The sequence below is a fragment of the Cnephaeus nilssonii genome, assembly GCF_951640355.1.
Source record: "Cnephaeus nilssonii genome assembly, chromosome: 12".
NCBI lineage: Eukaryota > Metazoa > Chordata > Mammalia > Chiroptera > Vespertilionidae > Cnephaeus > Cnephaeus nilssonii.
In genome coordinates this window covers 7327487-7355477 of record NC_137083.1, presented here as the reverse complement: position 1 = coordinate 7355477, position 27991 = coordinate 7327487, and the positions used below count along the sequence as shown (strand labels likewise).

The 27991-nt window shown below is 49.3% G+C and overlaps 2 protein-coding genes across 3 annotated transcripts in view; one reads left to right on the top strand and one right to left on the bottom strand.

The window, feature by feature from the left end:
* Positions 1–1714: 1714 nt before the first annotated feature.
* Positions 1715–15683, bottom strand: LOC307108184 (retinitis pigmentosa 9 protein-like). Of its 2 annotated transcripts, XM_079785945.1 has the most exons (6): positions 15500–15683; positions 9580–9610; positions 8034–8163; positions 4030–4121; positions 3473–3534; positions 1715–2443 (listed from the first exon to the last, which is right to left on the bottom strand). In XM_079785945.1, exons 1-6 carry the CDS (start codon positions 15649–15651, stop codon positions 2245–2247), a joined length of 666 nt encoding a protein of 221 aa, XP_079642071.1. In that variant the 5' UTR covers positions 15652–15683; the 3' UTR covers positions 1715–2244. The 2 variants fall into 2 exon arrangements, with proteins under 2 accessions (XP_079642071.1, XP_079642070.1); XM_079785944.1 differs by lacking the exons at positions 1715–2443; positions 3473–3534; positions 4030–4121 and having other exon boundaries at positions 7220–8163.
* Positions 15684–19405: 3722 nt separating this feature from the next.
* The window catches only part of FKBP9 (FKBP prolyl isomerase 9), a 29498-nt gene continuing 20912 nt past the window's right edge, over positions 19406–27991 (top strand). The window contains exon 1 of the mRNA XM_079785670.1: positions 19406–19667. Coding sequence (XP_079641796.1) covers positions 19435–19667 — 233 coding nt within the window. The 5' untranslated portion in view covers positions 19406–19434. The remainder of the gene's footprint in view (positions 19668–27991) is intronic.

Sequence of the window (27991 nt, the reverse complement as noted above, 5' to 3'; positions counted from 1 at the left end):
ATTCAGCTTAGAACACTGATATCTCTCTTGATTTGAACTAATAAAGCTGTGATACCAACAACCACATTAAGTATGTGTCACATTATAAAGCCTTTGGAATAGGTTGTAAAACAGGAAAACAAACTGAATTGCATATGGCTGTGTGAATCTGGCACATTTTCTCCCCTTCCCCAAGTGGCCACATCACTGATAACACCACCAATAGGGTTGGGTCATTTGCATATACTTCTACCATGTATCCTGTCTTATAATCTCCAGGGACCTTTAGATAAGGAGAACATGATGGTGGAGTTGAGGACAGAAGAAATAGATGAGGACATCTCCACGAACAGGTCCTTCCCTGAGAAGAGAGAGTACGCCTTGCTCATTTTTATGACCAGGCACATTGTAGGTCCCTGAAAACAACACTGATAGATGCGCCCAAGGGTTGGTTCTAGTACCACATAGTCTTCCCACCAGTGAACACTCCTAGAGACAAAGGAAGAGGAAGCAAACAAAAGTTGATATTCAGAACCTGGGACCTGGATGGTCCATTTGTGGAACCAACCTTCTCCCAATAAGTTTTACAGGTTAAGTCTGACGAGGTGCCAAAATGTTCACATGTGATTTACATGTAATTCTGTCCCAAAGTTGTTTGAAAGAACAGGACAGGTGTGGGAGAGCATGGGGTGCCTTGCAGAAAGGATCTTTGGGTGGTAATCTGGACAGTATGGCAATACACACAGATGGGTCCAGCGGTGTTGCCTCTAAGTTACCCTGTGGTGAAAACGTCCTCTATTTTTCACTCCCTGGAGTAACCAAGAACCTCTCAAGATGGTGTAAGTAGATGGTACAAAGTGATAGCAATGCATTTTTTTCAGATGAGCTGCTAAAAGGCAAACAGAAGGTACATGTTTAACATAAATGGCATACCATTGGAATGAAGAAAATTCCTGGCAGGAGAATTTCCTGCTGCATGCTGAGCTAGGATGCTCGGGGTAAGCGTGCGGCATGGCTGCATTAACTGGCCTTAGGGTTTCCAGAAATAACAAGCTCTGGCCATTCCAATCGGGGCCAATCGTGTCGCTGAGATAAACTTTCCAAGGCCAAGTCTAGGAGCAGTTACTGAAGAGAGCTGGGGAGGGAGCCAGGCTGCCCTGCCTCGGTTACTCTTTACAAAAGATGCGGGAATCCAACCTCCAGGGGAATGGTGAGTTCCAGGGACCCCGAGTGATGACAGCAGCTCCTGAAGCTGGAGAGGGAGGTACACTTGTCCCTGAGCAAGATGTGGCTCCACCTTGGCTCACCAAAGAACAGACGCCCTCCCCTAGCTGCAGACACCACCCCAGGCTGCAGAGCTGCCTCGGCTGCCCACAGTCTAAACTAGAAGTTCCCAGGAGGGCTGTGCTTAGCCAACAGGACGACGGGGAATTCTGGGATGTGGATGCTTGACCCAGAATAGACATCCCTAAATCCTTATCATTTCTCTGAATCAATTGTTCTGGGCATAATCATAATCATGGGATGGTGGCAATGAGAGCTAAGCAAGTTAAGTACATGATTTTTTCACTGTTATTACAGAACACCCAATTACCCATTGCCACCCCCCAAAAAAACTCAACCCACCGTGCCAGGGTTTATGAACACAGGATTTTGTGAGCAGCGAGGCCCAACATACTTCACACTGTTGAGTGAAAAAATAAAAAATGAAAACAAAGTGGATGGTATACTAGCATTTATGTTAAAAAACAAACAAAAGAAAACCCACATTTACTTAAGATTCATAATTAAACCTTACGTACCTTTGAAATTTGAAAACCATGCAAGTATTGTTCAGAAATAAAATATTAATAAATACATTTGAAAAATAAATAATGAGCTTTTATTATCTTCAACAACAGACAAGAGTGGAGCCTGAAGTCTGGGAGTTCAGTGGCCTCGCTGTGGAGGTGGCAGCCCTGGAGGAGTGTCCTCAGAGGCGCTGTCGTCCGGCCACCCCGACTTCCCAGGCGTCGCAGGCCCCAGTGACCAGCAGGGGGAGGACTGGGAGGGCCTGTCCTGCCGAAGTCGGCGCCGTCCAGAGCTGGCACCGGGGAAGACACAGTCCCTCTCGGGGGTCACAGCTTCCCTGGAAGGTGGGTGCGAAGTCACTCGTGTGTGTGACACCAGATGTGCTCCTGGGTGTCCCCTCTCCGACTCCAGGCCCTCTGTTCTCGGCCGCAGTGTGTGATTCTGAGCCGAGAACACGGACAAGCCGGGCGGCTGTCAGTCCGAGGCCGAGCTCTCACTTGACTTGGAAGACTTATGCTTTCGTTTCTTCTTCCTTTTCTTCTCTTTCTTCTTTTTCTTGTGCTTTTCTTTCTTCCTCCTCTTCTTGTGTCTCTCCTTACAGTCCGAGGAGCTGGAGCTGCTCCCCTCGTCATCTGAGGTGGAGTCCTCCAGCAACTGCTTTAACTGCTGGATCCTACACAGAAGACCGGTCAGAGAACCAGGAACCATTACAACGTCCAAGAATTCTTTCAAATATAAGATTAGTAGTGAGGGTAAAAAAAGTCACAGATAATCACCTCATTCTGCACAGTACCTATTTTTTATTTTTGCATGTTTCCCATTCCTGTCCACACCCACGCCTATTTTACAGGGCTGTTTACATCCACGCCTATTTACCAGTGTACAGTCATTCTGTATCCTTTTCATTGCCCTAAATATTTCCCCATTTTTCCTTTTTAAGTTTTTATTGTTATTTTTTGATAGTACGTTTATTAAAGCTGGGGACAGTGAAACATGCTTTCGCTCACTAGGCAGTCAGAGAAAGGGGCCTCGGGGACCCTGTTCATCAGGGGTTAGCCAGGGATGCGCTGTCACTCCCCACTGCTCCCCTGGTTGCAAGTCTTGTGGGGTCCCTTAGCGTTAAGGAGAAATAAAATTCACTTAAAAAGGAGATTAGAGTGCACATGCCCCAAGGAGGTGTGCCGGGGTATTTCTCTAGTCCCTCCTATTATAACTCCTAACAGATACAGCCTTTCCTAAATCATCCCCCATTGCTCAAGTTCATACTAGCTAATCTACCCTCTCAACAATTATAACTCAAGACCACAAATTTGAAAAAAATAAAGACCTCCTGTTTTTTCACTGTCATTATTCATGTTTAACAATAGCTCAGGTCCCTGAAGACACAGAAGATAAACTAAATCATATGAGAGAGAACCCATCAAACAGTAGAACCACACACCACGAAGAGGGCTGCCAACATCAACCACCCATGGGTCAGCGGGCTGGGCCATGCCCACTGCATTATAAGCTAACCCAAGGGGAGCAGGCTGCCTGCTCATTGCCGGAACACCGGCCTTTTCAGTGACTGCTCCTGACCTCCAAGTACTGCGCAATGAAGGCACCACCTCTGTTACACTACTCCTCAAATAGGAATAGTTGTTTCCAACTTAACACAATTTAAAACTTCAAGAGGGTCTTGTTATCATCAGGACAACCTCACCTTATATCCTTCTCATGTCTTTTATTCTCTCGGATGATGTCATACATGGGATCTTCATGTGCCTGGAGGGTTAGAGAAGGTTCACGTTGGGTAAGACTTCGTGAAGCATTAAATAAATATTAAATCTCTATGTTACTAAAACCAGCTATTTTTTTCCAGTTTGCTAGTTTTTTAACATGTTCTAATTCTTCCTGAGGGTCACCATCACTGACTGCTAACTCACTGACGCTGTGAAAAGGATTTTCCAATTAGAAAAACACAGGATTGAAAAATAATAATAATAATTTTTTAAAAAGAAAAAAGATTAAAAAATATAGGATTGAAAAAATACATATAGGATATAATTTAAATATCTTTTATAAGTAAATAAACTCTGGCAGAATCACAAACTACTATACAAGGTAGAAATACTGAGGTAATTCTCTTTGGTCTATGTGTATCGATGACTAAGAGATATAATTTTTTTTTTAAAGTGAGTTATAAGAGATGATATATTTTCATGCACCGAGCCTCTAGTTTCTAATAAAGGTAAGTTCACATGGTGGGGTTCTACTTACTACTCTGAACTGCTCTAGCTTTTGGTTGCCTTTGATAAAGAAAGGGCATTCTTTGTCGCCTGTTCGGTGACCGTACCGTTTACAGCGCCAACCTGAGAACAAAGAAAGGGGAAATATCTCTGTAAGACAACACAGTTTCATCTAATGGAGATAATCAGTGGATCACATTAAGGCGTTTCTTCATTAGACTCCAATCTAAAAGCATATGCAATCAGTGAATGAACCATTAGGAGTCTAGAAAATTGGTGACATGTGAGATTGCTGGGAATGCATAGTAATCAGCCCACTCCAGAAATACTGACACATACTTGAATTTCAAAAGACTTATTGGTGATTTGTAGACATATTAAAGTTTAAAAACCACTGTTCTAGGTAACGCTACAACCAATAAAAAAAGAATGAAAGTATGTATAGTGTACATGTCTGGAACAAGTTCAAGTTCTGTGGGGCCTGGAGGCAGTGGGCGCTTCAGGAAAAAAAAAAAAAAATCTTGCCTTGGCAAATTTTACAAAGTGTCTGACCTTATCAGCGTACCAATGGGATCCTTGCAGGCCCCCCGAAAGGCACAACTGGGGTTCCTGAAGCTTAAACTTCAATTGCTTCTTGGTAGAACTGGCTCTGATCCCAACCCAAACACACTTACAAAGCAAATAACTATAAAATGGTAAGTGAAATGCAACTAACAACCTCATCAAACGGAGCAGTAATTTTCAAACTTAAAAAACTTCAAAAAACAAAACAAAACAAAAACAAAGACTCTAGGCCCTGGCAGGATAGCTCAGTTGGTTAGAGCACCATCCTAAGACGCTCAGGTTGCAGATTCAGTCCCTGGTCAGAACACATACAAGAAGCAACCAATGAATGCGTAAATAAGTGGAACAATAAAATCAATGTTTCTATCTCTCAAATCAATTTTTTAAAAAAAGCTGTAGACTTCTGGGCACAGATGACAGACCGAACACATTCATCCCGCTTTCATTCCCTTCCTAAAAAGTCATCCAAAGGACAATGAAGGAAATTCTTTTCAGAAGTGAAACCCTAGGAAGTATGTCAAGAATGGCCAAGTGACAATCTCTATACATTTGTTCTTCCATAAAAGCACTGACGGGAGTTGCAAATTTGCCCAAATCAACTTCTCTGCAACCCTGGGAATTAACCAGGGGCCTGCCACGACCTGAGGAGCATTAATTCAACAAAGAGCAGTGGGCCTTGGCGAAGAACAGCAGGATTTCTGGCATTTTAACTAGGTCTCTCGCCCCTTCTATAAGTCTTGAAAGCAAGCAGCAGCCTTGCTCCCACTGAAGTGGGAAGCCTGGGATTTTGAAACCCTTATAAAGCCCTAACCTCAGCTGAAAATCCACATGTATCTTCTGACTCCCCCAAAACTTAAAATTGTCTACTGTGGCCCTAGCTGGTTTGGCTCAGTGGATAGAGCATCGGCCTGTGGACTGAAGGGTCCCAGGTTTGATTCCGATCAAGGGCACATGCCCGGGTTGTGGGCTCGATCCCCAGGAGGAGGCAGCCGATCAATGATTCCCTCTCATCATTGATGTTTCTATCTCTCCCTCTCCCTTCCTCTCTGAAACCAATACAAATATATTTTTTAAAAAAGCCTACTGTTCACTGGGAGCCTTACTGATAATACATATTTTGTATGCTATATGTATTATGTACTGAATTCTTACAACAAAGTAAGCTAGAGAAAAGAAAACGTTATTAAGAAAATCATAAGAGAAAATACATTTATAATACTTACTGGGGGAAAAAATCTGTGTGTCAGTGGACCCACGTAGTTCAAACCTATAATGGGGTTCCACTTACTACTCTGAACTGTTCTAAATTGTTTTGTTTGTTTTACTTTGTTAATCCTCACCTGAGGATATTTTTCCATTGATTTTTAGAGAGAGAGTGAAAGAAAAAGGGAAAGACAGAGAAATATCAGTGTGAGAGAAACACATCGATTGGTTGCCTCCTGCACACGCCCCGACCAGGGCCCGGGCAGGGGAGGAGCCTGCAATGGAGGTACATGCCCTTGACTGGAATCGAACCCAGAACCCTTTGGTCTGCAGGCCCACGCTCTATCCACTGAGCCAGACCGGCTAGGGCTGAACTTTTCTAAATTTTTAAAAACTTGTGGTAAAAATACAGGCAGACCTTGGGAGATATTATGGGTTCGGCTCCAGACCCTAACAATAAAGTAAGTGTTGCAATAGAGTGAATTGGAATGTTTTTGCTGGCGGAGTGTCTTGCCTTCAGTAGGTAAAGAACGCAACACCTGTGAAATGCGATAAAGTGAGGTTGGCCCATATACGTAGCATTTACCATCACACTCTCCCTCTCCATGACTCTTTCCTTTGTAAAACGGAAACGCTATATTCTCGTTAAACAACAACTCCCCATTCCCCGCCCCCACCCGGTGAATAGGGAGCAATCACTATTCTATTTTCTGTCGCTATGAATGGGATTACCCTAAGTACCTCACACCAGTGAAATCATACAGCGTGATTTTTTTTTGCAGCATCATTAGGTTTTTCTACATATAATTTCAGGAAAATTGATTTTTAACCCAGACTTCTATACACTGGCAAATTAAAAATATCTGTAAAATAAGGATTTTCCAGTAAATGAAGGCCTTGAAAATGGCATCTCCTGTAAGCCCATTGCAAAGGAAGCTGTGGGAGGGTGCACTCCACCGGAACAAGAGAAGGTAACAACCACGAGGATGACGCAACGCCCAGGACGCAGGAGCTCCGGCACAGGAAGAGGCTGCGGGAAGCCGCGGGTGGCGGGGTCTCGGGTCAGCTCCGGCCACAACAAGACGCGGGCGCTTGTTTGCTCACAGCTGAAGGCGGGAAGCCCGCGATCTGGGGGCCAGCAGGGTGGGTTTCTGACGAGGGTGCTCTCCTGGCTGCGGGCAGCTGTGTCCTCACGCAGTGGGAGGGAGAACAAGCTCTCTGGTTTTGCTTCTTCTTTTAACAGCAACTAAGGCCCTGGCCGGTTTGGCTCAGGGGATAGAGCGTCGGCCTGCGGACTGAGGGGTCCCGGGTTCGATTCCGGACAGGGGCATGTACCTTGGTTGTGGGCACATCCCCAGTAGGGGGTGTGCAGGAGGCGGCTGATCGATGTTTCTCTCTCATCCGATGTTTCTAGCTCTCTAACCCTCTCCCTTCCTTTCTGTAAAAATATCAATAAAATATATTTAAAAATAAATAAATAAATAAAAGCAACGAAGGCCAGCTCTGGCGTGGCTCAGTGGTTGACTATTGACCCATGAACCAAGAGGGCACTGGCTCGATTCCTGATGAGGGCACACGCCTGGGCTGTGGGCTGGATCCCCAGGAGTGGGTGTGCGGGAGGCAGCCCATCGATGTTTCTTCTCCCTTCCTCCTCTCTCTCTAAAATCTACTAAAATATATATATATACCAAACAGCAAATTGCTGGAAATAACCCCAAATGACAAAACAATAATACTGAATGAATAAACTTCAGAAAACTAAAAATACATAAAAAGGCTTCAGCACCCTTTCTTCAAATGCCGCCTTGCGCCGGATGGAGGTGCTGCTGCCCTGGTGGGGAGGGGTGTGCATGCTGAGCTCTGCTTGTCCCCCCCCCCCCCCCTGTGGCCTGTAGCTCCTCAGGCAGCCTGGAGAAGCCGTACCACCAACGGATGGGGGGGCTAACTGAGGCAAGACCCAGAGGGACCTGCCCCCGGCGTTCCCACCACGGAAGGTCCTTCTGCTGCCGGAACACCACCAGCGAGTGTCCGCCAAAGGCAGCCCGGCCCGGGGAAAGGCCACGGCACGTGGAGCCGGCAGCCGGAGCACATCGCGGCTCCGCCTCTCACCTGGGACCACTTCCTGACACGTGTGAGTCACTCTGCAGAGCAGAGGCCATGCCAGGACTCTGCAGCGCTGAGAGGACACGGTAAATGAAAGAAAAACACGCCTTGTGAACCGGGGTGTAACCTGCGTGCATCGGGAGCCCCGGACGCACTCGCACTCACACTGCATCACTTTGACCTCCTTCCCCAGGGGCATCCAAAGCCCCTTGGTTGGCGCGTGAGCCAGGAACTCCCTGGCGTGCTCATTGCCGGGCACGTCTGGTATACAGTCTTCCGGCTTAGTCTCATCTTCCTGCAAAGGGAAACGGCGTGTAAACAATGTGGCCAGAAAGCACCGAACCCCCACCTGCCTCAGAACACAGCACGGCCTGGCTTTCTCAGCGGGAGCTCCCGAGGTCATCCTGAGTTACCTTTCAAGGACAGGAGTCACAAATGAGACCTGACAGAAAAGGTGGGAATGGATGTGCGGAAGAACTACGTCACAAAAACCAAGTGGCTGTTCTCGGATGGAAATCTGTCCTTCCTACAGGAGTGATCCGCAAGCTCGAAATCCTAATGTATGTTAGATTCCAAGATAAAAAAAAAAAAAGGTTTCACCTCGCCCTGCTGGGTAGCTCAGTTGTTAGAGTATCATCCTGATATGCCGAAGTTACAGGTCCAAACCCCAGTCAGGGCACATACAAGAATCAACCAATGAATATCCCAATAAGTGAAACAACAAATCGATGTTTCTCTTCCCCACCTCTAAAATCAACATTTTTTTTAAAAAAAGGGAAAACTCTTTGTGGAATGAGCACAGCATTAAGAATTAAACAAGGCTACCTGGAATAATAAAATGGCATGTTTTCTAGTCACACACATGCTCTCTCTCTGATATGCATTTCACTGCTGAATAACTGCAGTTATACTTAAGGAGCTTCCTCCACCCCTATTTTCATGAATATTAAATTTATAGTAAAATTTTTAAAATATTTTTCTATTTCTATTTTGTAAATTTATTTTTATTGTTTTTATTGTACAGATGCCCCCCGGTTTCCCTCCATTTAAAAAAAAAATATCTTTTTTTCTGATTTCAGAGAGGAAGGGAGAAGGAGAGAGAGATAGAAACACCAATAATGAGAGAGAATCATGGATTGGCTGCCTCCTGCACGCCCCACACTGGGGATCAAGCTGGCAAGCTGGGCATGTGCCCTGATTGGGAATCGAACCGTGACCTCCTGGTTCAGAGGCTGACGCTCAACTACTGAGCCATGCTGGCCGGACTTACATCTTTTTTTTTAATTGAAAGTTTAAATCTTTGAACAGAAAAGGTTGCTTTGGCTTTTACCCACTCCTCTAAGCCTCACTCCCCCAGAGAAACAGACACTGGCCAGGGGGCTGGGGCTGGGGGAGCGCCAGGTCTCCCCAGAGTCTCCCATTCTCTGAGCTGATGACATTCGAGGACCCAGTGCCAGGCGAGAGAGTCAGCACCAGGCAGCAGAGCTTGGCGGGAGAGAGAAGGGGCGCGATGGCCGGGGGACAGGCGTGGGCCCGCCTGGGTTTCTTGGGGAACAGACACCCGCTGAGTAAATTGCCACGAAGGCACAGGCTGTGACAAAGCCCAGGGTCTGCCTGGCACCTGCAGGAAGGAAGGTGATCACCAGAGGAGTCTGAGCCCTGAGTGACTTATGTCTGAGAGAAGAGCCGACAGGACACGCTTCACACTGACCTTGATGAGCCCAGGAGGAGGTTTTTCGTAACTAGAGAGAAAAACAAAACAAACCATCACCACCACGTCAACAGGAACATAGCGAGCAAAAAGCAGCTGTAGGCTAAACTAAAAAGGCCGTTTGTAATAAAAACCTGGAAGTACGTTATGTCTAAAGCAGTTAATAGAACATGCCCAGCACTCGAGATCACATATGAATAAACTGATGTTCTCCCACATCCTGCTGAGACGTAGAACTCGAATTCACTGAAACTGTAACTCGCCTGCCGTCTTAGCACAATGGTTTTCTTTTTGGAAGAAGGGAAAGCAAGAGATTACAGGGAAAACGTGAGTTAATTGTGGTTCCAAACTGTCATTATCGTTGTCAGGTTGCTCACCCAGCATCACTGCACCTACCCACCGTGGAAGAGGCTCAGGGAGGGGGGCTGAGTGATCCGCTCTCAGGGGCTGGAGTCAGCACGGGGAAGAGCAACTCTGGAGGGAAGGGTTGGAAGGTGACCTGTCTCAGAGGCTCCCCCTCCCATCTCCCTGAACGTCCCAACTCAAGGTCCTCCCACCGCCTCTGCCAGGGTGAGCCCAAGCTGCCCAAGCCGGCTGCCTCCGGCTCCTCAGCTCTCTGCCCGCCCTCTCTGCCCGCATGGACCCACTGGGTCCGGGTGCAGGACCCCTGCATGATGCCTGGACCACGGGCAGCATTCAGTAAGTAAAGCTGCAGGATTACCTACGGGATTGACTGGGGAGCACACCTTCGCTTTCACCTGTGGAGCTCTCAGACCCCCGGGCCCTGAGCACACAGCTGCGCCTGCGCATTACGCTCCCAGGGCACTTGAACTTTCACGTGAACTCTGCGGGAGCCGCCCCAAAGGGTTCTGGTTTCCAAATCCGGAAAAGCTGGCCCATTGCTCATGTTGACTTTTAAGTATTTACTCACTATTGGCTATTAAGCAACCAGTGTGGGTGTTTGGCTTTACATTTGAATACCTAAGGGATAAATATCTAGATATGTTATCCCTTCAGTATATATATTTATATATTGAATGAGAGAAAGATACAGGAAACCAGACATCCAGGCCCGTTCAATGCCTCCTCAAGGGACATTTTACTAAGGAGACCTGGACATTGTGGCTGGTTTAAAGCTTTGTTTTGACTCCAGAAACATGGAAATATGGGAGCAACTACATTTTCCAAGTTTTCGATAATGAAACGCATTGCGTTTATCACCAGCAAAACATTAATGAATGTTGAAAGAGTGAACTAGATGTTGATATGGGACAATGTCCATGAAAGTTAAAAAAAAAGGGGGGGGGGGAGTAGGAAGCAAAACAAAACAGAGTCTCTGACAGGCTTCTATTGGTGGGTATGGTTCTCACAGGCCCCTGTACATATACAGCATGCAGATCAGCTCTGAGAGGGTCCTAAGAAACTGGGTGCATGCTGGCCTCTAGGGAGGGAACTAAGCATCATAAGTGGGAGAAACCTTTGTTTTTCATTCTATTCACATTTATATGCACATATGCTAAACCACAACATGCTTTTCAATTATAAAAGAAAAACAAAATCGCCGAAACCGGTTTGGCTCAGTGGATAGAGCGTCAGCCTGCGGACTCAAGGGTCCCAGGTTCGATTCCAGTCAAGGGCATGTACCTTGGTTGCAGGCATATCCCCGGTAGGGGGTGTGCAGGAGGCAGCTGGTCGATGTTTCTCTCTCATCGATGTTTCTAGCTCTCTATCCCTCTCCCTTCCTCTCTGTAAAAAATCAATAAAATATGTTAAAAAAAAAAGAAATGAAAATCAATGATATCTTCTTTACAGCTATGGTGGTATAAGCCTAAGTTAATACATTTCTGAAAAAAAACCCAAAGGTATCTTGAAATAAGAAAAACGAAGCCAAAAATGTGCAATTATCTGATGCAGGATTATATAGGCTGAATTTAAAACTCAACATTATTACCATAAGCATTTTAGAATCAAAATCCCCACGCTAGCCCTAACAAACTTGGTACAATAGGCAATACTACACTTGATCTTCAGGTAATAGTGAAGGTTCAACATAGAAACTCACTCCTTGCAGAAGTAGCGAGTCCACAATTTTTGTGCCAAGCATGGTGCTAGGTACCAGAAGGGATAAACTACAGGCACAAACATAGGGACTGTTTCACCCGCACCCCGGACCCAGAGAGGAGGGAGGAGGGCGCCCGATTCCTCGCGGAACTGGCCGTGGGTTAGGTTTCTGCTGGGGCACTGTTGGGCCCCGAATCTGCTTCACCCACACCCAGGACCCAGAGAGGAGGCCCCTGATTCCGGGGTGCATCACCTGAGGATCGCCCTCTCGCAATCCAGGACCCCTCGGGAGATGTCGTAGAGCCAGTTTCGGCCTGATTCCCGCAGGCCAGGCCAAGGAACCCCACCCGTGCATGAATCCATGCACCGGGCCTCCAGTATTGTAATAACGAGCTATGGTGTCTGATGTGTACTGGACTCATTAGGGGGATCACTTCGTAAGGTATATAAATGTCTAATCACTATGCTGTGCAACTGAAACTAATATAATATTGTATGTCAACTATAATTGAAAAAGAAAAAAAGAGACATGTCAGAAATGAAGGTGCATGGTGTGGGTACAGATTTATATAAATAAAATCCAAGAAACAAATAAAAAATTCCTAATTACACACAAAAAGACCCACATAAAATGTAAACTGCTCTCAGAAGTGACAATGTACCCGGCCAGCAGCATGGCTTGGTGGTTGAGCATCGACCTGTGAACCAGGAGGTCACGCCACTGTTCGATTCCCAGTCAGGGCACAAGCCTGGGTTGCAGGCTCGGTCCCCAGTAGGGAGAGTGCAGGAGGCAGCCGATCAATGATTCTCTCATCATTGATCATTGATGTTTCTCTCTCTCTCTCTTCCTTCCTCTCTGGAATAAACAAACATATAACTATCCCAATAAAAGGAGATGCTGTTTTCTTGGAGTAAAAGACCCCCAATTCCCCCAGGAGCATTTTCCAGTCCTAAACCAGTGTGAATGTGAAGCAAGGCAGAGTGGAAACCCCATGGGCACTGGCGATAAAAACTTCCGTTTTGAATTCTGATTCATTCTCACTGCTGTGTACTTTGGGCAAGTTACTCAATCCCCAGAGCCTCAGTTTGCTCATGTGTAAGCCTGTCACAGCACACAAGTGAAAGGCACGCCACAAAGCTGGCTTCCACCCCTCCTGTTGAAGACAAGTGGATGTTCTCAGCGGCCTCGAGAGGCAGCTCAGGACAGGATCACTAGCATCACAAAGGCCGAGGTCTGGACCAAACATACAACAGCCTGCTGGATGGCACATGCCCAAAGCCAGAGCTCTTCTAGTGCACAGAGGAGGACCTGCCCCACCATATTACCCAGCGAGCAACTGGGCATGAATAGACCGAGCCGCTGAGGTGTGGCACAGTGCTGTCCAAAGCAAATGCTTAAACTCTTTTCTAACACAAAGGGGTGGCATGTCCTAGCCGGAACTTCCTCAGCAACAGCACTGGAATCTGCACACATTGGGACAAGGATACAGTTCACCTGCAACCATTCACGAGAAACATGAATGGTACGCCTCACGCACAGGGACCGACGGGAGCCTGGAGCACAGACCGTAACTCCGACAATACATCCTTTGAGCCACAGGAGTTGCACAAACAACCACATATGGCCGATCAAACTGAAATCCAAACTCCCCGAAAAAACATGTCACTGTTGTTGCCAAATGGAAAAGAAGGGTGATGGAACCGCACATTGGAAATCTGCGATTAGCAAGGGCATTGCCTCAAAAGTCCATTTCACAGCTGTTTTCTCAGTTTCCGGGACGGTCGTTGATGGTGTTTCCTACGGCTAAACAATCCGTGATTTTAACATGTTAAAAAAGAAAAATTCTCCAAGTCACACTTAACTACGAAACAGAACAGATTTGGAAACGGGACCATGTTAATGTATGGCTGGCTTCTGCCCCCTGACAGTCAAGAATCTACATGTGTCTTTGCCGTTAATTCTTAATATTAACAAAAGTTGGTGGAGGCCCAGCCTTCCGTCCCATCTGAGCAGCCAGCTGTGAATTCATTCACACTGTAACAACTTGCTCTGTGGAGTCAGAAGACGAATCTTCCCAATTGTGCATGGGGCGAGGAATCGTTAATTTGGCAGACACAGAGCATCACAGAGGGCCCTGAGGGGCCGGGACTGTGGGTGCCCGCAAAGCAAGGCCCCTGTCCTGCAACCACCGTCCTGCTGAGGTGACATTCAGCTCCAGGGCCACACTGAGGACATATTAAACGTGTTATGCAGCCCTAATCGGTTTGGCTCAGTGGATAGAGTGTCAGCCTGTGGACTGAGGGGGTCCCAGGTTCGATTCCGGTCAAGGGCATGTACCCTGGTTGCGGGCACATCCCCAGTAGGAGGTGTGCAGGAGGCAGCTGATGGATGTTTCTCTCCCATCGATGTTTCTGATTCTCTATCCCTCTCCCTTCCTCTCTGTAAAAAATCAATAAAATATATTTTTAAAAAATAAATAAACATATTATGCAGAGCAGGCCAGGCTCCAGCAAAGCGATGCATTTTGTGTCAAAGCTCCCAGGAGGGTCAATATAAAGCTTTGTAACCCTTTGAAGACCTTTCCTTACATGACTGCCGTAGCGCCTTTGTCAAGGACCAGCCTGATGGTTGAACCGGGCTGAGGTAGGGAGGTGGGAATTGAGAAAAGAAAGACAGACAGGAGAGCGGGGTCGGGAGGACTGCAGGTAGGTCATCGGCCGACTGTAGCTAACTTTATTGACTGCGCAATGCCTTTTATACACAAATACTGAATGGGGGGGTCAACAAAGAGCAATGTACTCTCTGTTCTTCTTAATCTCTAAGATAAAGCAGGAGGCCAAATTCTCGGTAAATATTTACAGACTTTTGATAAGCTATGAAAGGTCTCTCTTATGCTACTCATCTGCTGACAATAGGAATGTGCCATCAACACAAGTTAGGGGACACTGCGTGGGAAGGGACTAATTCTTGTCGGTCCCTTCGGGTGCAAGGACTCTGTCAGCTTACACCCGGTCTCCACCACGCCTTGAAACAGAACAATTTATTAAATAACTCAGTGAACACCAAACTTTAAGAATGAAAGCTAATTACAGAATGGCAGAATGACAGGAAAGAGCCGGAAGGTCATTCATCCAACCTCCCACCCGATGTTTCTCCCTTTCCACCCTCCCCCCCTCCTCCCAGGGGTTCCCTGGGCTCAGTGCGGCCAGCCTCACCTGCAAGGATGGGAGTCTCTCGTCCCAATTCCTTCTGTGGAGCTGGAATCGGCCTCTGTGGCCTCCACCCTCCATCCCGGTAAAAGGCCTCAGGCCTCGAGAGCGGGTCTGCACTCTCCCCCCCTGACAGCCCCCTTCCCAGTCCTCCGGGACCAGCCCCTCACCCACGGTTACTCCTCCCACTGGCGCTGCAGGACTGCGTCTTCTCTCCCGTTAGGAACAGGAGGAAAGAGGTGACCGGGTTCCGAGTGGCCCTCGGACCCGAACGCCGCGAAAGGACCGGGACCAAGGCGCACTTCCCGCGCGTTCATTCATTCATTCATTCATTCAGCCCCAGATGCAGAGTGCGCGCCACCTGGAGCCCCAGCCCAACTCCGACGGCGCGGCGCGTGGCCAACCGCGGCTCCCGCGCGGGCAGCACCCCGCCCCCCGCCCCTCCTTCCCGGCACCCGCGGGAGCGCCGGAGCCTGGGGGCGGGGCCGCCTCCCTCCCTCCCGGCCCAGGCGGCCCCGGGGCGCCGGGCACCGACCCCCTCCCGCCCGGGACCGGTAACGGCAGCCGGTAGCCGGGCCGCCCGCCCGCTCGCGGGTCTCCGAGGTCCCCACCTCCCGCGCCCGCAGGAGCCCGGGCGCCGGGGACTCACAAGGACTCCAGGTGCTTGAGCTGCTGCAGCTGCTGCGCGTCGTGTCGCCGCCGCTTCTGCTCCCGGCGGCGCTGCAGCTCCTGCTCCGGCGGCTCCCGCGCCCGCCGCGCGCCCCCGGGCTCCGGGTCGCCGCGCCCCGGCCGGGACGACATCGCGGCCCGCGCGGCTCAGGCGGCGGCGAAGACGGCACTTCCTCCGCGCCCCGCCCGCCCGCCCGCCCGGTCCCGCAGCGCCCCCTCCTGCGCCGCCCCGAGGCCGCGGGCCGAGCCCGGTGTCCCCGCCGAGGCCGCCGGTCCCCGCCTCCCTGCGGCGCGGCACTCTGTCCTCGCTCCGAGCGCCGCAGCCTGGCCGGTTGGCGCCGGAGGTCGGAGCGCGCCCCCTGGCGGCGTCTGAGGGCTGAGGGTGGCGGCGGTTGGGAGCCCTTCCCTGCCTCCCCCCACCCTCCCCCCCCACTTTAGAATGTGCGATCCCTGGTTAAAACAGTGCATATTGAACTTAGACAAGCTTTGGGAGCTGAAAACGAAAACCTAATACATATTGAGTGCTTTTATGTACTGGTCATTGAGCCAAGCCCTTAAGAAGATATGATTTAATCTTTACAAACTTAACTTCTGTTATTACCTTTATGTATTACACTAATTTTGTAGACTGGAGGAGGCCCAGGAAGTTAAGTGACACGCTCAAGGATGCAGAACTAGTAAATGGTGGAGCCAGGATGCAAAAGTGTTAGGTGCTTAACTAGATTGTGCTTTAAAAGTGTTATCTGCTACATGAAGTTATAGCAACTTACATGTAATGAGATAAACTACGAAGGATGACACGCAAATTCGTGAAGCATTCCATATTTTAAAAAAAATAGTATAGAGGACATTTCCCTCAAACATGGCATTTAATATAATCAATACCTAAAATACCTGGGGAGCTCTTTCATAGTTATTACAGGAAGTCCAAATAAACACACAAAAGACGATGAACAGCCATACAGTGTTACACGGATGTGTCCCAGAACTTGGAAATCAGGCTTCCCTTTGAGAGGGAAGAATCGGTGTGCGAACCAATCCAGTTGTAGATGCACGTGACCTGGGCCAATAGTTCCTCCTCTCCTGGGAAGACTTTGCTGGTCGAGATATGCCCCTAAAGTACAAGAAACGAAAAGAAGATACCAAACATTATAGCAAGCAAACAAGCTGAAAACTTTAGGATATACTTCTATGCAAAACCAGTGAAGTTGTTCTTCTCACACTTGCAATTGAAAGGGTTTTGATCAATGAAATTATCTAGTGTCACACTTTTTAAAAAAATATATTTTATTGATTTTTTACAGAGAGGAAGAGAGAGGGATAGAGAGTTAGAAACATCGATGAGAGAGAAATCTCGATCAGCTGCCTCTTGCACACCCCCTACTGGGGATGTGCCCACAACCAAGGTACATGCCCTTGACCGGAATCGAACCTGGGACCCTTCAGTCCGCAGGCCGACGCTCTATCCACTGAGCCAAACCGGTTTCGGCAGTATCACACTTTATATACATAAAAGAAGAAAGTCTTGACTGATGCAAATATTTGCTTAACTCAATGATTTCATCTCTCAGGAAGAAGACTCAGGGATTGATAATTCCATTTTAGCAAGCATTAATCGACTCTTGAAAACAGCATACCAAAACCCAAATAAACCTGCTTGGTTTTTTAAAGGAATTTATTTTCTCACATTTATGTGATGTCATGGGGCAGAACTTCAGGAATGGCCTGATCTAGGTGCTGAAATGTTACGAGTCAGCCATTTCTCTTTCTCTCAGCTTCATTCTCACATAGCTTCTCCCACTGTTGGGGCAAAGGTGGCCAACAGCTTAGCAGCCCCTGGGAGAAGCTGTTCTCAGTTCCAATAGGACTTCCATGTACTAGACGCCTTGGCTTAGCAAGGGTCATGCAGCTGCTATGGAAACAATCTCTGTGTTCGGAGAGAAGCAGTACTCTGACTGGCCCAGCCTGGGTCACATGCCCACCTTAACTCCCAGGGGTGAAATCAGCTTTACCCAGGCCACACAGACTAACAGTGTTCATAGGGTGAATTATATGAATAGGTTTTCGATTTCCATTGAATAAGCTCTAACAGTTCACTCACCTCAGGAACAGTGAACATTACTGCTACATGAGGTTTCTCATTAGATCCTGGGATCTCATAAGATCTATAATAATCTTGTAATTATCGTGTTTTATCTTCATTTTGCAGAGGATAAAAGGTCGCTTAGATAGTCCACATGTTATATGTATTATTCTTTTGATAACTTGTTGATTTCCATTTGCTCACATTTTATTTAGTAGTTTTGCATATGTATGTATATATTAGATTGGTGCCCAGTTTCTCTCTCTCTCGCTATCTTTGCCACATTTTGATATCAGAATTGCTTGCTTCTGTGGACCCCGAGAAAGAAGATACCTACTAAGTAGGGCTCCCACTGGCTCGCTGAGCTCAAATTTTAAAAAACGGGGCCTTTTCTACCCAGAGGCCTCTCATGCAAACTGAACTTCAGGGAGAAGCCAGAACTGAACCGCTAGCCTGCATTGTGTTCCTGCCGTCTGAGCCAGGCCACCGAAGTGGAGCGGGGCAGCCTGTCTAGCTGGAGAGGGGCCTCACGGACTGAGGGCTGCCTGGCCCCGGAACGTGTCTCACAGCTGTGCTGTTCATCATTGAGCTGGGACACGACTGAGCTGTCCCACAGCTGTGCTGTGCTGTGCTCAGGGCCACTCTGTATCCCAACTGAGCTGTTTGCACTGAATAAAGTCTCCTTTTTTTTCACGGGCACTTCTCATTGGGAATGGCTATTCGCTTTGAACTGGCACTCACAACCATTGGTTTACACTTCCAAAATGAATTGGAAAATGGTGATTTGCTCTCATTGGCGCCAGGTTCTAATGAGGACAATCGACTCTAAGCTCAATGCCTTTAACTACTCTGATGAATTTCTTTTTTTTTTTTTTTAAAATATATTTTATTGATTTTTTACAGAGAGGAAGGGAGAGGGGTAGAGAGCTGGAAACATCGATGAGAGAGAAACATCGACCAGCTGCCTCCTGCCGGGATGTGCCTGCAACCAAGGTACATGCCCTTGACCGGAATCGAACTGGGACCCTTCAGTCCACAGACTGAGGTTCTATCCACTGAGCCAAACCGGCTCCGATGAATTTCTTGCCGCATCTGAGTACTGTGAAGCCCTACCTGGCTTAGTCACGTGTTTGAGGCCATGGGGGATGCTTGCTATAAAGTCAGCTCACAGTACACCTCGATGGCCTGGGGAACATCCACCGTTGGCAACTGAAAACTTTCACCTGGACAACTGTCCAGGGAGTCTGGCAACGCATGCCTCCCTCTCTCTAATCCCGAAGACTGGAGACTTCCAGTCTTTTTCAGTGGAGACGCCATCCTTGTAACTAGGTTTTAAAAAAAATCTGTTTCTCTCCTCCGAAGCAGCAAAGGGTAATTGGACCCGCGGCCACGTAGGAGCCTCTCGTGGTTCTAAATCCGGAGTCTCCGGGGACAGGCGGGGACCAGCGGGTCTGCTGAGGCATTCAATGCTCTTCTCTCCCAGCCCTGGCCCAGAGCCCAGGCCGGAGGAGCGCACCATTTCCCCCCCGGGGACGGTCCTCTCCCCGGGGCGGGCCGCGGGCTCGCGGGGCAGGGCAGGGCCGCCTGGGCGGCGGCGCAGGGGCGCAGCGGACCCGCCCCGCGCGCGGCCGCAGCTCCGCCCCTCGCTCGGATGTGGCCGGGGGCGGGGGCCGGGGCCGAGGGGGTGGCGGCTGCGGCCCGGGGAGGGCCGGGATTCATTTCCACGTTTGCAAACGCCGCTGCTCCCAGGCCCGCCACGCGCGCTGCCCGAGCTCCGCGCGCGCCCCCGCCGTCTCCGCGCCCGACCCCCGCTCCTCTCCTCGCCGCCCCCGATGGCGCTCAGGGCCCGAGGCTGGCGACCCCCGCCGCCGCCGCTGCTCCTGCTGCTGCTCTGGGTGACCGGGCAGGCGGCGCCCGTGGCCGGCCTGGGCCTGGGCTCCGACCCGGAGCTGCAGATCGAACGGTGCTTCGTGCCCGACGAGTGCCCGCGCACCGTGCGCAGCGGCGACTTCGTGCGCTACCACTACGTGGGCACCTTCCCCGACGGCCAGAAGTTCGACTCCAGGTACCGCGCCCCGCGGGCTGTCCCGCTTCCCTCTCTCCGGACAGGCCTTTCCCTCCCGACGGACCTCCCCCAGCTCCGCCCCGCGCACCCCGCGCTCCTCCCTCTCCCTCCTCCTACCCCACAGCTCCCCGACCCTCCGGCCCTCCCGGCCCTGGGGCTCCCCACGTCTTCTGATCCGGGCGGGAATCTTCCACACGACCTTGCGCAGCAGAGCTGGGACAAGTCACGCCCCCCCCCCCCCCCCCCGCTCTTCGCCCAGTTCATTTACACGCGCGAAACCCTTGGGAGAGCGGCACTCCGCGGGTCGGCCCGACCCCGGGGTCCCTGTGGCTGTGCGCCGGCCGCCCCCTTCTGTGCCTTCCCGCAGGCCCCTCTCCTAGGCCGGGATGCTCCAGCCCAGGAGAGCGGCCGCAGAGAGCGTGGAGACACTACAACGTGCAGGGTAGTTCCAAGTGCTCTCCACAGAACGCGCTCACTTCATTCTTACAGCAGTTCCCTGAGGTTGGAACTGTTACCCCCCTCATCAGGCCCGTGAGGTCATGAGGCCACTGAGGCTAAGACACTTGTTTAAGTGGCGTCAGACTGACCCCTCGGACCATCCACGTCCAGAGTGAACAGGCCTCTTCGGCTCCAGCTCCAGGCCCTGCCCTCCAAGGCTTTGTTACATCTCAGTGAATCACTGGACTAGGCAGAGAGAACTAACTGGTGATTTGCTCTCATGTTGGGGTAGGGTTCAGGATGGGCCTTTCTTTCCACGGAGCATCCGCTCTGTGCCCAGGCCGGGCAGGCTCCTTCCTGAACTGGTCTTTGTAAGCATACTCTTACCTTCTCTTGCTTTTTTTCTTTCTTCTGAAATTGCAGACAATGGGTGAATCTACAGAAGCTGCTTAGCGTGCTATGAGGCCCTTAGCAAGTGCTTACACACGCTCGGCTCACTGTTGTTTCAATCACTTCCTTTGTTCGGGAGATAGAATTCACATACCAAACAGTTCACTCAAAATGTACAGTTCAGTGGTTTCTAGTATAGTCGCAGTTGTGCAAACATCACAGCTATCCAATTCCAGGACATTTTCATCACTCCAAAAAAGAAATGAAAACATATGTCCACACAAAACTTTGTGCATGCATGTTCACACATCATCATTCATAATAGCCAAAAAGTACTATCAACCCAAATGCCCACCAGTTGATAATGGGAAAACAAAATGTGGAATAACGATACAGCCCCAGGAGTGCAATTGCTGGACCGTAAGGTAACTCTATTTAACTTTTTGAGGAACCGCATTTTCCAACAGTTGACTGCGCTGTTTTACATTCCCACCAGCAGTGCGTGGGGGTTCTAACTGCTCCACATTCTCCCAGCACCTATAATTGTGTTTTTAATTATAGGCACTTGATTATTGGTGGGTGTGAAGCGGTATCTCATTGTGGTTTTCAGTGGTATTTCCCTCAGGCTGATGATGCTGAGCATCGTCTCATGTGTTTATTGACCATTTGTGTGTCCTCTTTCATTTGCTGCTTCAGTTAGAAATAGGAAAAATTTCCTGCTTACACTGGTGTTATTTAATAATTCCCGCTGGAACCAGTTGTCTGATACTTTCTACCCTGTAGGCATGGCAACCACTTTGAGGCGGTGTGGGACAGTGGGAAGAGCACAGAGGGGCTACCGTCCACTCAGCAAACTTGGATGCAGAGTCTGCCCCTGAAGGGACTGCCCCCCCCTGCCCCTCCCCTACCACTGGCAGTTCAGCAATTACATAGTGAAGTGGTACACAAAGAATAATAGCGCCCTGCCCGGTTTGGCTCAGTGGGTAGAGTGTCGGCCTGCGGACTGAAGGATCCCGGGTTCGATTCCGGTCAAGGGCATGTACCTTGGTTGTGGGCGCATCCCCAGTAGGGGGTGTGCAGGAAGCAGCTGATTGATGTTTCTCTCTCATCGATGTTTCTTTTTAAATATATTTTACTAGTAGCCCGTTTGCACGAAGATTCATGCAATAGACCTTCATTCACCTGGCTGCCTGCACCAGTTTTCTGCCGGCACCAGGGACCCAGGCCTTGGCTGTGGCCACCGCCTTCTGCCTTCTTTCAGGGTCGGGGCTTGGCCCCGGGCGGTGGCCTTGGGCTCGGCCGCACCCAACATCCCTGCTAAGGATCGAAGGAGCCGACCCCCAGTGGTTTCCTGCGATCCGTGCAGGCTCCCCGCTGGTGCCCAAGGCCGGGAAAGCCTCGGGCGGCTTTCCTGGCGTTGGGCTCGGCCGCACCCAGCGTCTCTGCTACGGATCGTAGGAGCCGACCCCCTGGTCGTTGCCTGCGATCCGTGCGGGCTCCACCACACCCCAACGTCCCTGCAACGGTTTCCTGGTGGGCGTGACTGGTGGGCGTGGCTTGGTTGGTGGGCGTGGCTTGGGCGTAGCGAAGGTGCAGTCAATTTGCATATTTGTCTATTATAAGGTAAGATTGATGTTTTTACAGAGAGGAAGGGAGAGGGATAGAGAGTTAGAAACATCGATGAGAGAGAAACATCAACCAGCTGCCTCCTGCACACCCCCCACTGGGGATGCGCCCGCAACCAAGGTACATGCCCTTGACCGGAATCGAACCCAGGACCCTTCATTCTGCAGGCCGACGCTCTATCCACTGAGCCAAACCGGTCAGGGCTCTCATCAATGTTTCTAACTCTCTATCCCTCTCCCTTCCTCTCTGTAAAAAATCAATAAAATATATTTTTTTAAAAAGAAACAATAATAGCACACACTTCTGTTTCTCACATAGAGTTCACATGTAGTTTTTTCATACATTAATTCATTTCATCTCAGATGAATTCACTTAACTTACAAGACAGTGAGGTAGATACCTCATTACGAATGAAGAAACCGAAGCCCAGGAAGTTCAAGTAATTTGCCGAAGGTCGCTAGCTACTAAGTGGTGGAGTGGGGCTTTGAACCAAGGCATTTTAGTGCCAGAGCCTATGGGCTACCGTATATAGGATGGGAGAAAAGCAAGGAACTATGGAAGCACACAGAAGGCTTAACCACATGCCATGTTGGGGTGGGGTTCAGGATGGAGTCCTGGGATTTCAGGGCTGAGACCTGAGGAGGGTTACAGTTTACTGGGAGATGCTGAGGGGTGAGGGTTGTAGGGAGAAGAGGGTGTGGCCGGTAAAGGGAGGAGCATAGTTGAGATCTGGAGGTGGGAGCACTGTGTTGGGGGGACATTCAGTCTGTTCATTGTGGCCTGAGCTGGGAGTAGGAACGTGGGAGTGGCCGAGGGGAGGACAAAGAGAGGTGAGAGGAGGCCAGAAGGGAGGGCTGGGCCAGCTGTAGAGGGATGTTGCCTGCTTGGATATGGAGTATGGACTTTGACTAAGGACAGTGGAAAGCCATTGGAGAGTTTGCTTTCTTTCTTTTTTTTTTTTTTTTATTGGAGAGTTTTAATCAGGGGAATGAGGGACCAGATTTGTGTTTTACAAAGGTCCCTGTGGCTGCAGTGTGGACAGAGGAGTGGAAGGGGCAGGGCACACAGTAGGTGCTTTACTAATGTGAGGTTTTTCTCTGGGGCCCCCTTTCCTTTGGGATTTTATGGAGTGTTAGGGATGACTCTGCTATTCCGGCTCAGAGATCGTGAGGGAGGAGAAATCTGAGGTGTTTTGGGCTTCGGCTGCTGATTTGGAGCTTGTGCCCAGAGGGGAATGATGGCTGTCACCCCAGCCAGAGTCATAAACCTGAAAGGGCCTTGCTTTCCACAGAGCTTTCTGCCCGCATCTCTGCCTGGCGCTTGGGAGCAGCTGGTGATGGTTCAGCTTATGGGCACTTGCAGTTGCCAAGAGGTCCAGCCCTTCAGCCCTTGGACCTGGCTTGGACCTGGCTTGGTTTTATGCGGAGCCTCTGTGGGCTTGTTAATTCGCCCCCGTGGCTGCTGCTCCAGACCCAAGGAGAGGACCCCAGCTTTCCGCCTGCAGGTGTCCATGGGACTCCGGCTCTCGCTCTCCGGGTCTCAGAGCACCTGGTCAGCCAGTCCTGATTCAGCTTTTAGGATTTTTGTAGTATTCCTAGCACTCCTTGTCCCTCCAGAGGGGCATGATCTCTTTTGTTTGCTCCGATTTCCTTGGGGGACTGAAGTTTACCAGTTCCTGTTATCTTTAGCAGGCAAACCAAGCATCTGGTCATTTCATTCGCAGCCTGCAGGCCTTAGAGTCCAGACGTCCAGTAAATATTATTGTGCGCCTACTACGTGCCCTGTTGGGTGGGATGCTCTGACACAGCTCCAGGCTTCCTTCTGCCTGCTGCCTTCCACCTGCAGGCTCTGAGAGGCTCAGGGCACCCACCCTTGGCCACACCCCCTTTCTGTACATCGGGATTCTGTTTCTTCATTTCTAGGTCAGTTCCTGCTCACCCAGTCCCTTTCCACCTTCCAAAATGTACTTGCCATCTCTTGACATCAGGGAACTCCTTCCTGGTTTTCTAAGTCCTCGTTTAAAAAGAGGAGCTTGAGCCCTAGCCGGTTTGGCTCAGTGGATAGAGTGTCTGCCTGCGGACTGAAGGGTCCCAGCTTCGATTCCAGTCAAGGGCACGTGTCCATCAGGTCAAGGGCACATGTCCAGGTTTCAGGCTCAATCCCCAGTAGGGGGCATGCAGGAGACAGCCGATCAATGATTCTCTCATCATTGATGTTTCTCTCTCTCTCTCCCTCTCCTTTTCTCTCTGAAATCAATATATATATATATATATATATATATATATATATATATATATATATGTATATATATATGAAATAAAAGCAAACATTTAAAAAAAAGAGAGAGGAGCTTGGGAGTTTGGGGACGGAATGGGCTTTGGGGACCCAAGAGAGGGAATGTGTTCAGTTTGCCTTATGTTCTTCTCATGGTTCATCCTCATTGCAGATTGAAACCTACACTTACCAATAGAGCCACGGTATTTGTGCTTTAAGAATACAGCCAGGGATAGTCATTTCTCCCGAGGAACAGGCTGCAAGGTGGTGTGTGCTTGTGGGTATACAGTTGAGTGAGGTGCATATGATGGTTTTACATGATGTCTCCAGTCTTAGTGGGTTTGGGGCTGATAATTTTGAATAGCATCATTGGAGAGTACCGCAAGCACTTCCCATCCCACCCCCCACCCCCCACCCACCTCCCCCCAACCCCCCCTCCCCTGCTCGGGGCAGGGGAGATACAAGTGTCAGGGGCAGCAATGGAAGGGTCTGCAGCAGAGAATGAGCAGGGGAGAAAAATAAGCCGGTGGAGAGGAAAGGGGAGTGTTGGAGGTGCTGGGTGATTTCCACTTGCCTTTCTAGGTCCACTTTCCCCATTCCAGCGATACAGGGGGTTATATCAGTGACCTCCTTGTCATTTGGCTTTTGGTTGGGTTCAGCCAATGGGGCATCAGCAAAAGAACAGAGGGCGGGAGGTGAATAAAGATGAGATATTTATTTCCCAGGCTCCCTGTCTGTAGAGTCATGGTGGGTGGTGTCCCCAGACCTAAGGTCCCAGCTTAGCTTCTGTCCGGTGCTTTGAGCTACCATCCCTGTCCCTGAATCCCTCAGGCCCATCTGTGACAGCAGTACTCCCTACTGGTCCCCTTGGGTACTGCACCTCCCTGCCATTTCTCTGCACCCTGCACACACACACACACTTTTGCACACAGCCGCTTTTGTTAAACTTCCCGGGAACTGCCTACTGGGGTGTATCATCTGTTCCCCGCAGCACTCGGCCTGGGATGTCTGCTAAAGGTGTCAATCAGCCAGATGCTGGGCCCGGTTGTGTAACTGCTCATTCCCGAGCTTCATTTTCATGACCAGCGCCAGGCTGGGTGCTGCCCAGGAACGTGTGCCAGTTGTACTGATCAGCACAAATGTGCACAGAACAACTTTATTTTTCCAGATGGCCAGGGTTTTCAGCAGTAAATAAGACTGGCCTGCCTTGCACCGTTCCTTTCTTGAGTATGTCCATTTTCTTTTGGAAGGGTGTTTTCTGTTTTTAGCACTTCGTTTACGGGGTCCTCAAATGAAGAAATTAATGCTGCGAGGCAGTAGCAGTTTTTATACATCGTCTAGGGAGGCCCTGTGCCTGAAAGGTAAGAATTGAACAGTCCTGGGTTCTAGCTTTTTTTTCCCCACTCGGCTAACCATGTGAGTTTGGGAAATGTTTTCACCTCCAAGGAGCCCAGGTATCAGCATCCACCTTAAAGTGTTGTATGAGGATCCAATGAGGAGTATATGGCAAAACTGAGTTTGCCTCTGTGCCTCACATCAGAAACACTCTCTAAATAGTAATTATTAAACACTAGAGGCCCGTTGCAGGAAGATTCCTGCAAGAATAGGGCTTCCTGCGGCTGGAGGAATAGGGGTTCTCCACCGCTCCGCCTGCTTCCCTCCCTTCTCCGTCACCCCGCCTGCTTCTCCGCAGCTTCGCTCCCTTCTGCAGCGCTTGGCTTCCTTCTATGCTGCCTTCAGTCTTCACTCCACGCCTGTGTATGCAAATTAACCTCCATCTTTGTTGGGTTAATTTGCATACTCTCTCTGATTGGCTGGTGGGTGTAGCGGAAGGATGGTCAATTGCACATTTCTCTTTTATTAGTGTAGATTCTCATTAAAGTTAGAAACGATAGCCCTGCCAGTGTGGCTTGGTGGTTGAGTGTCAACCTATGAACAAGGAGGTCATTGGTTCGATTCCTGGTCAGGGCACGTACCACTATTGCAGGCTCAATTCCCAGTAGAGGGCATGCAGGAGGCAGCTGATCAATGACTCTCTCATCACTAATGTTTCTATCGCTCCCTCTCCCTTCCTCTCTGAAATCAATTTTAAAAAATGATATCTATACTAATAAAAGGGTAATATGCAAATTGGTCAGGACGCTCTCACAGTAATGACCTAACAGCAGGCTGCGTGGGGCGACCAGGCCGGCAGGGGGGCAGTGAGAGGCGATCAGGCCAGCAGAGAGGGGCAGTGAGGGGCGACCAGGCCGGCAGAGGGGGAAGTTAGGGGCCATCAGGCTGGCAGTTAGGGGTGATCAGGCAGGCAGGCAGGTGAGCAGTTAGGAGCCAGTGGTCCCAGATTGTGAGAGGGATGTCCGACTGCCGGTTTAGGCCCGATCCCGGGGATTGGGCCTAAATTTGCAGTCAGACATCACCTGAGGGGTCCTGGATTGGAGAGGGTGCAGGCTGGGCTGAGGGGATCCGCGCCCCCCCCCCCCCATGCATGAATTTCATGCACCTGGCCTTTTTTTAAAGAATGCACATATATATATATATATGTGGGAACTATATTCAAGTGCTGTGGATGGAAAACATAGTTATAAAGTAGTTTTCAGCCACATTGTTGCTATTTGTGCATGTTCTAGGCCTGGGGAGTCTTTGAAGCCTCGAGTTCTGGTCGTTGGTAACATAAACCCACCAGTTAGATGGTGGTTCAGGGCATGGTGGTTCTGGCCTGGCCATGGCCACGTGGAATTCAGAGCTGGCATTCCAGGGAGCGGCAGTTGGTTCTCCAGAGATTGAGGGTTAAGGTGTAAAGCCGCCCAGTGCCCAAAGCTGACCCGTTCTTTTGTCCTCTGGCTTGTTGGCCTGAACTTGGAATTTTGTGTTCTATTCACTGACCTTGGAGAAAGGAAGACTATTAAATGAGCCATCAAACTGAGGACAAAGGGAAGTGGGGGTGGGGCGTGAGGAAGCTGCCCTGCCTGTGGGAGGAGGATGTGCTGTTGTCCCCGCCTTTTTTAGAGAAAAGGAAGAAGAGGTGGAAGTAATGTACCAAATGGAGGGCAGTGTACCCTAATGAGGTAAATTCCAACCGCTCTCAATGTTTTATTACACAAATATTACATGATCATTTTGAAAATTAAGAGAGAATTAAAGGGAAAACAAATCACTTCTAATCTCCTACCCATAGATTATCATTATTTTATTATTTTCATGTATCGCCTTGTAGATTTTTTCATGTGCATCTATATATGTAAATCCATAACGGGATTGTTTTATACCGTGGCTCTGTAACCTGCACTTTTCTCTTAATGAGTGTATCCTCTCTTCCAGTGAATAGAAATCTGTTTGTTGTTGTTGTGTTTTGTTTTTCAAATTTTCAATTGAGGTATAATTGACATATGACATGTTAGTTTCAGGTGTACGACATAATGATTAGATATTTGTATGTATTGCAAAATGATCACCACAGTCTAGTTAACATCTGTCACCATCCGTAGTTACAAATTTTTTTTTCTTTTGATGGGAAATTTTAAGACCTACACTCTTAGCAGCTTACAAATATGAAATATAATATGCAAATTATTAACTATAGACTCATGCTGTACATT

What these genes read in the sequence shown, in the direction of transcription:
- LOC307108184 (XM_079785944.1), bottom strand. Translation starts at nt 15,651, where the DNA reads ATGTCGTCCCGGCCGGGGCGCGGCGACCCGGAGCCCGGGGGCGCGCGG. An exon ending in CTCAAGCACCTGGAGTCCTT is followed by an intron (nt 9,611 to 15,499) that starts GTGAGTCCCCGG and finishes TTTTCTCTCTAG; the next exon opens with TTACGAAAAACCTCCTCCTG. An exon ending in CTCCTCCTGGGCTCATCAAG is followed by an intron (nt 8,164 to 9,579) that starts GTCAGTGTGAAG and finishes TTCCCTTTGCAG; the next exon opens with GAAGATGAGACTAAGCCGGA.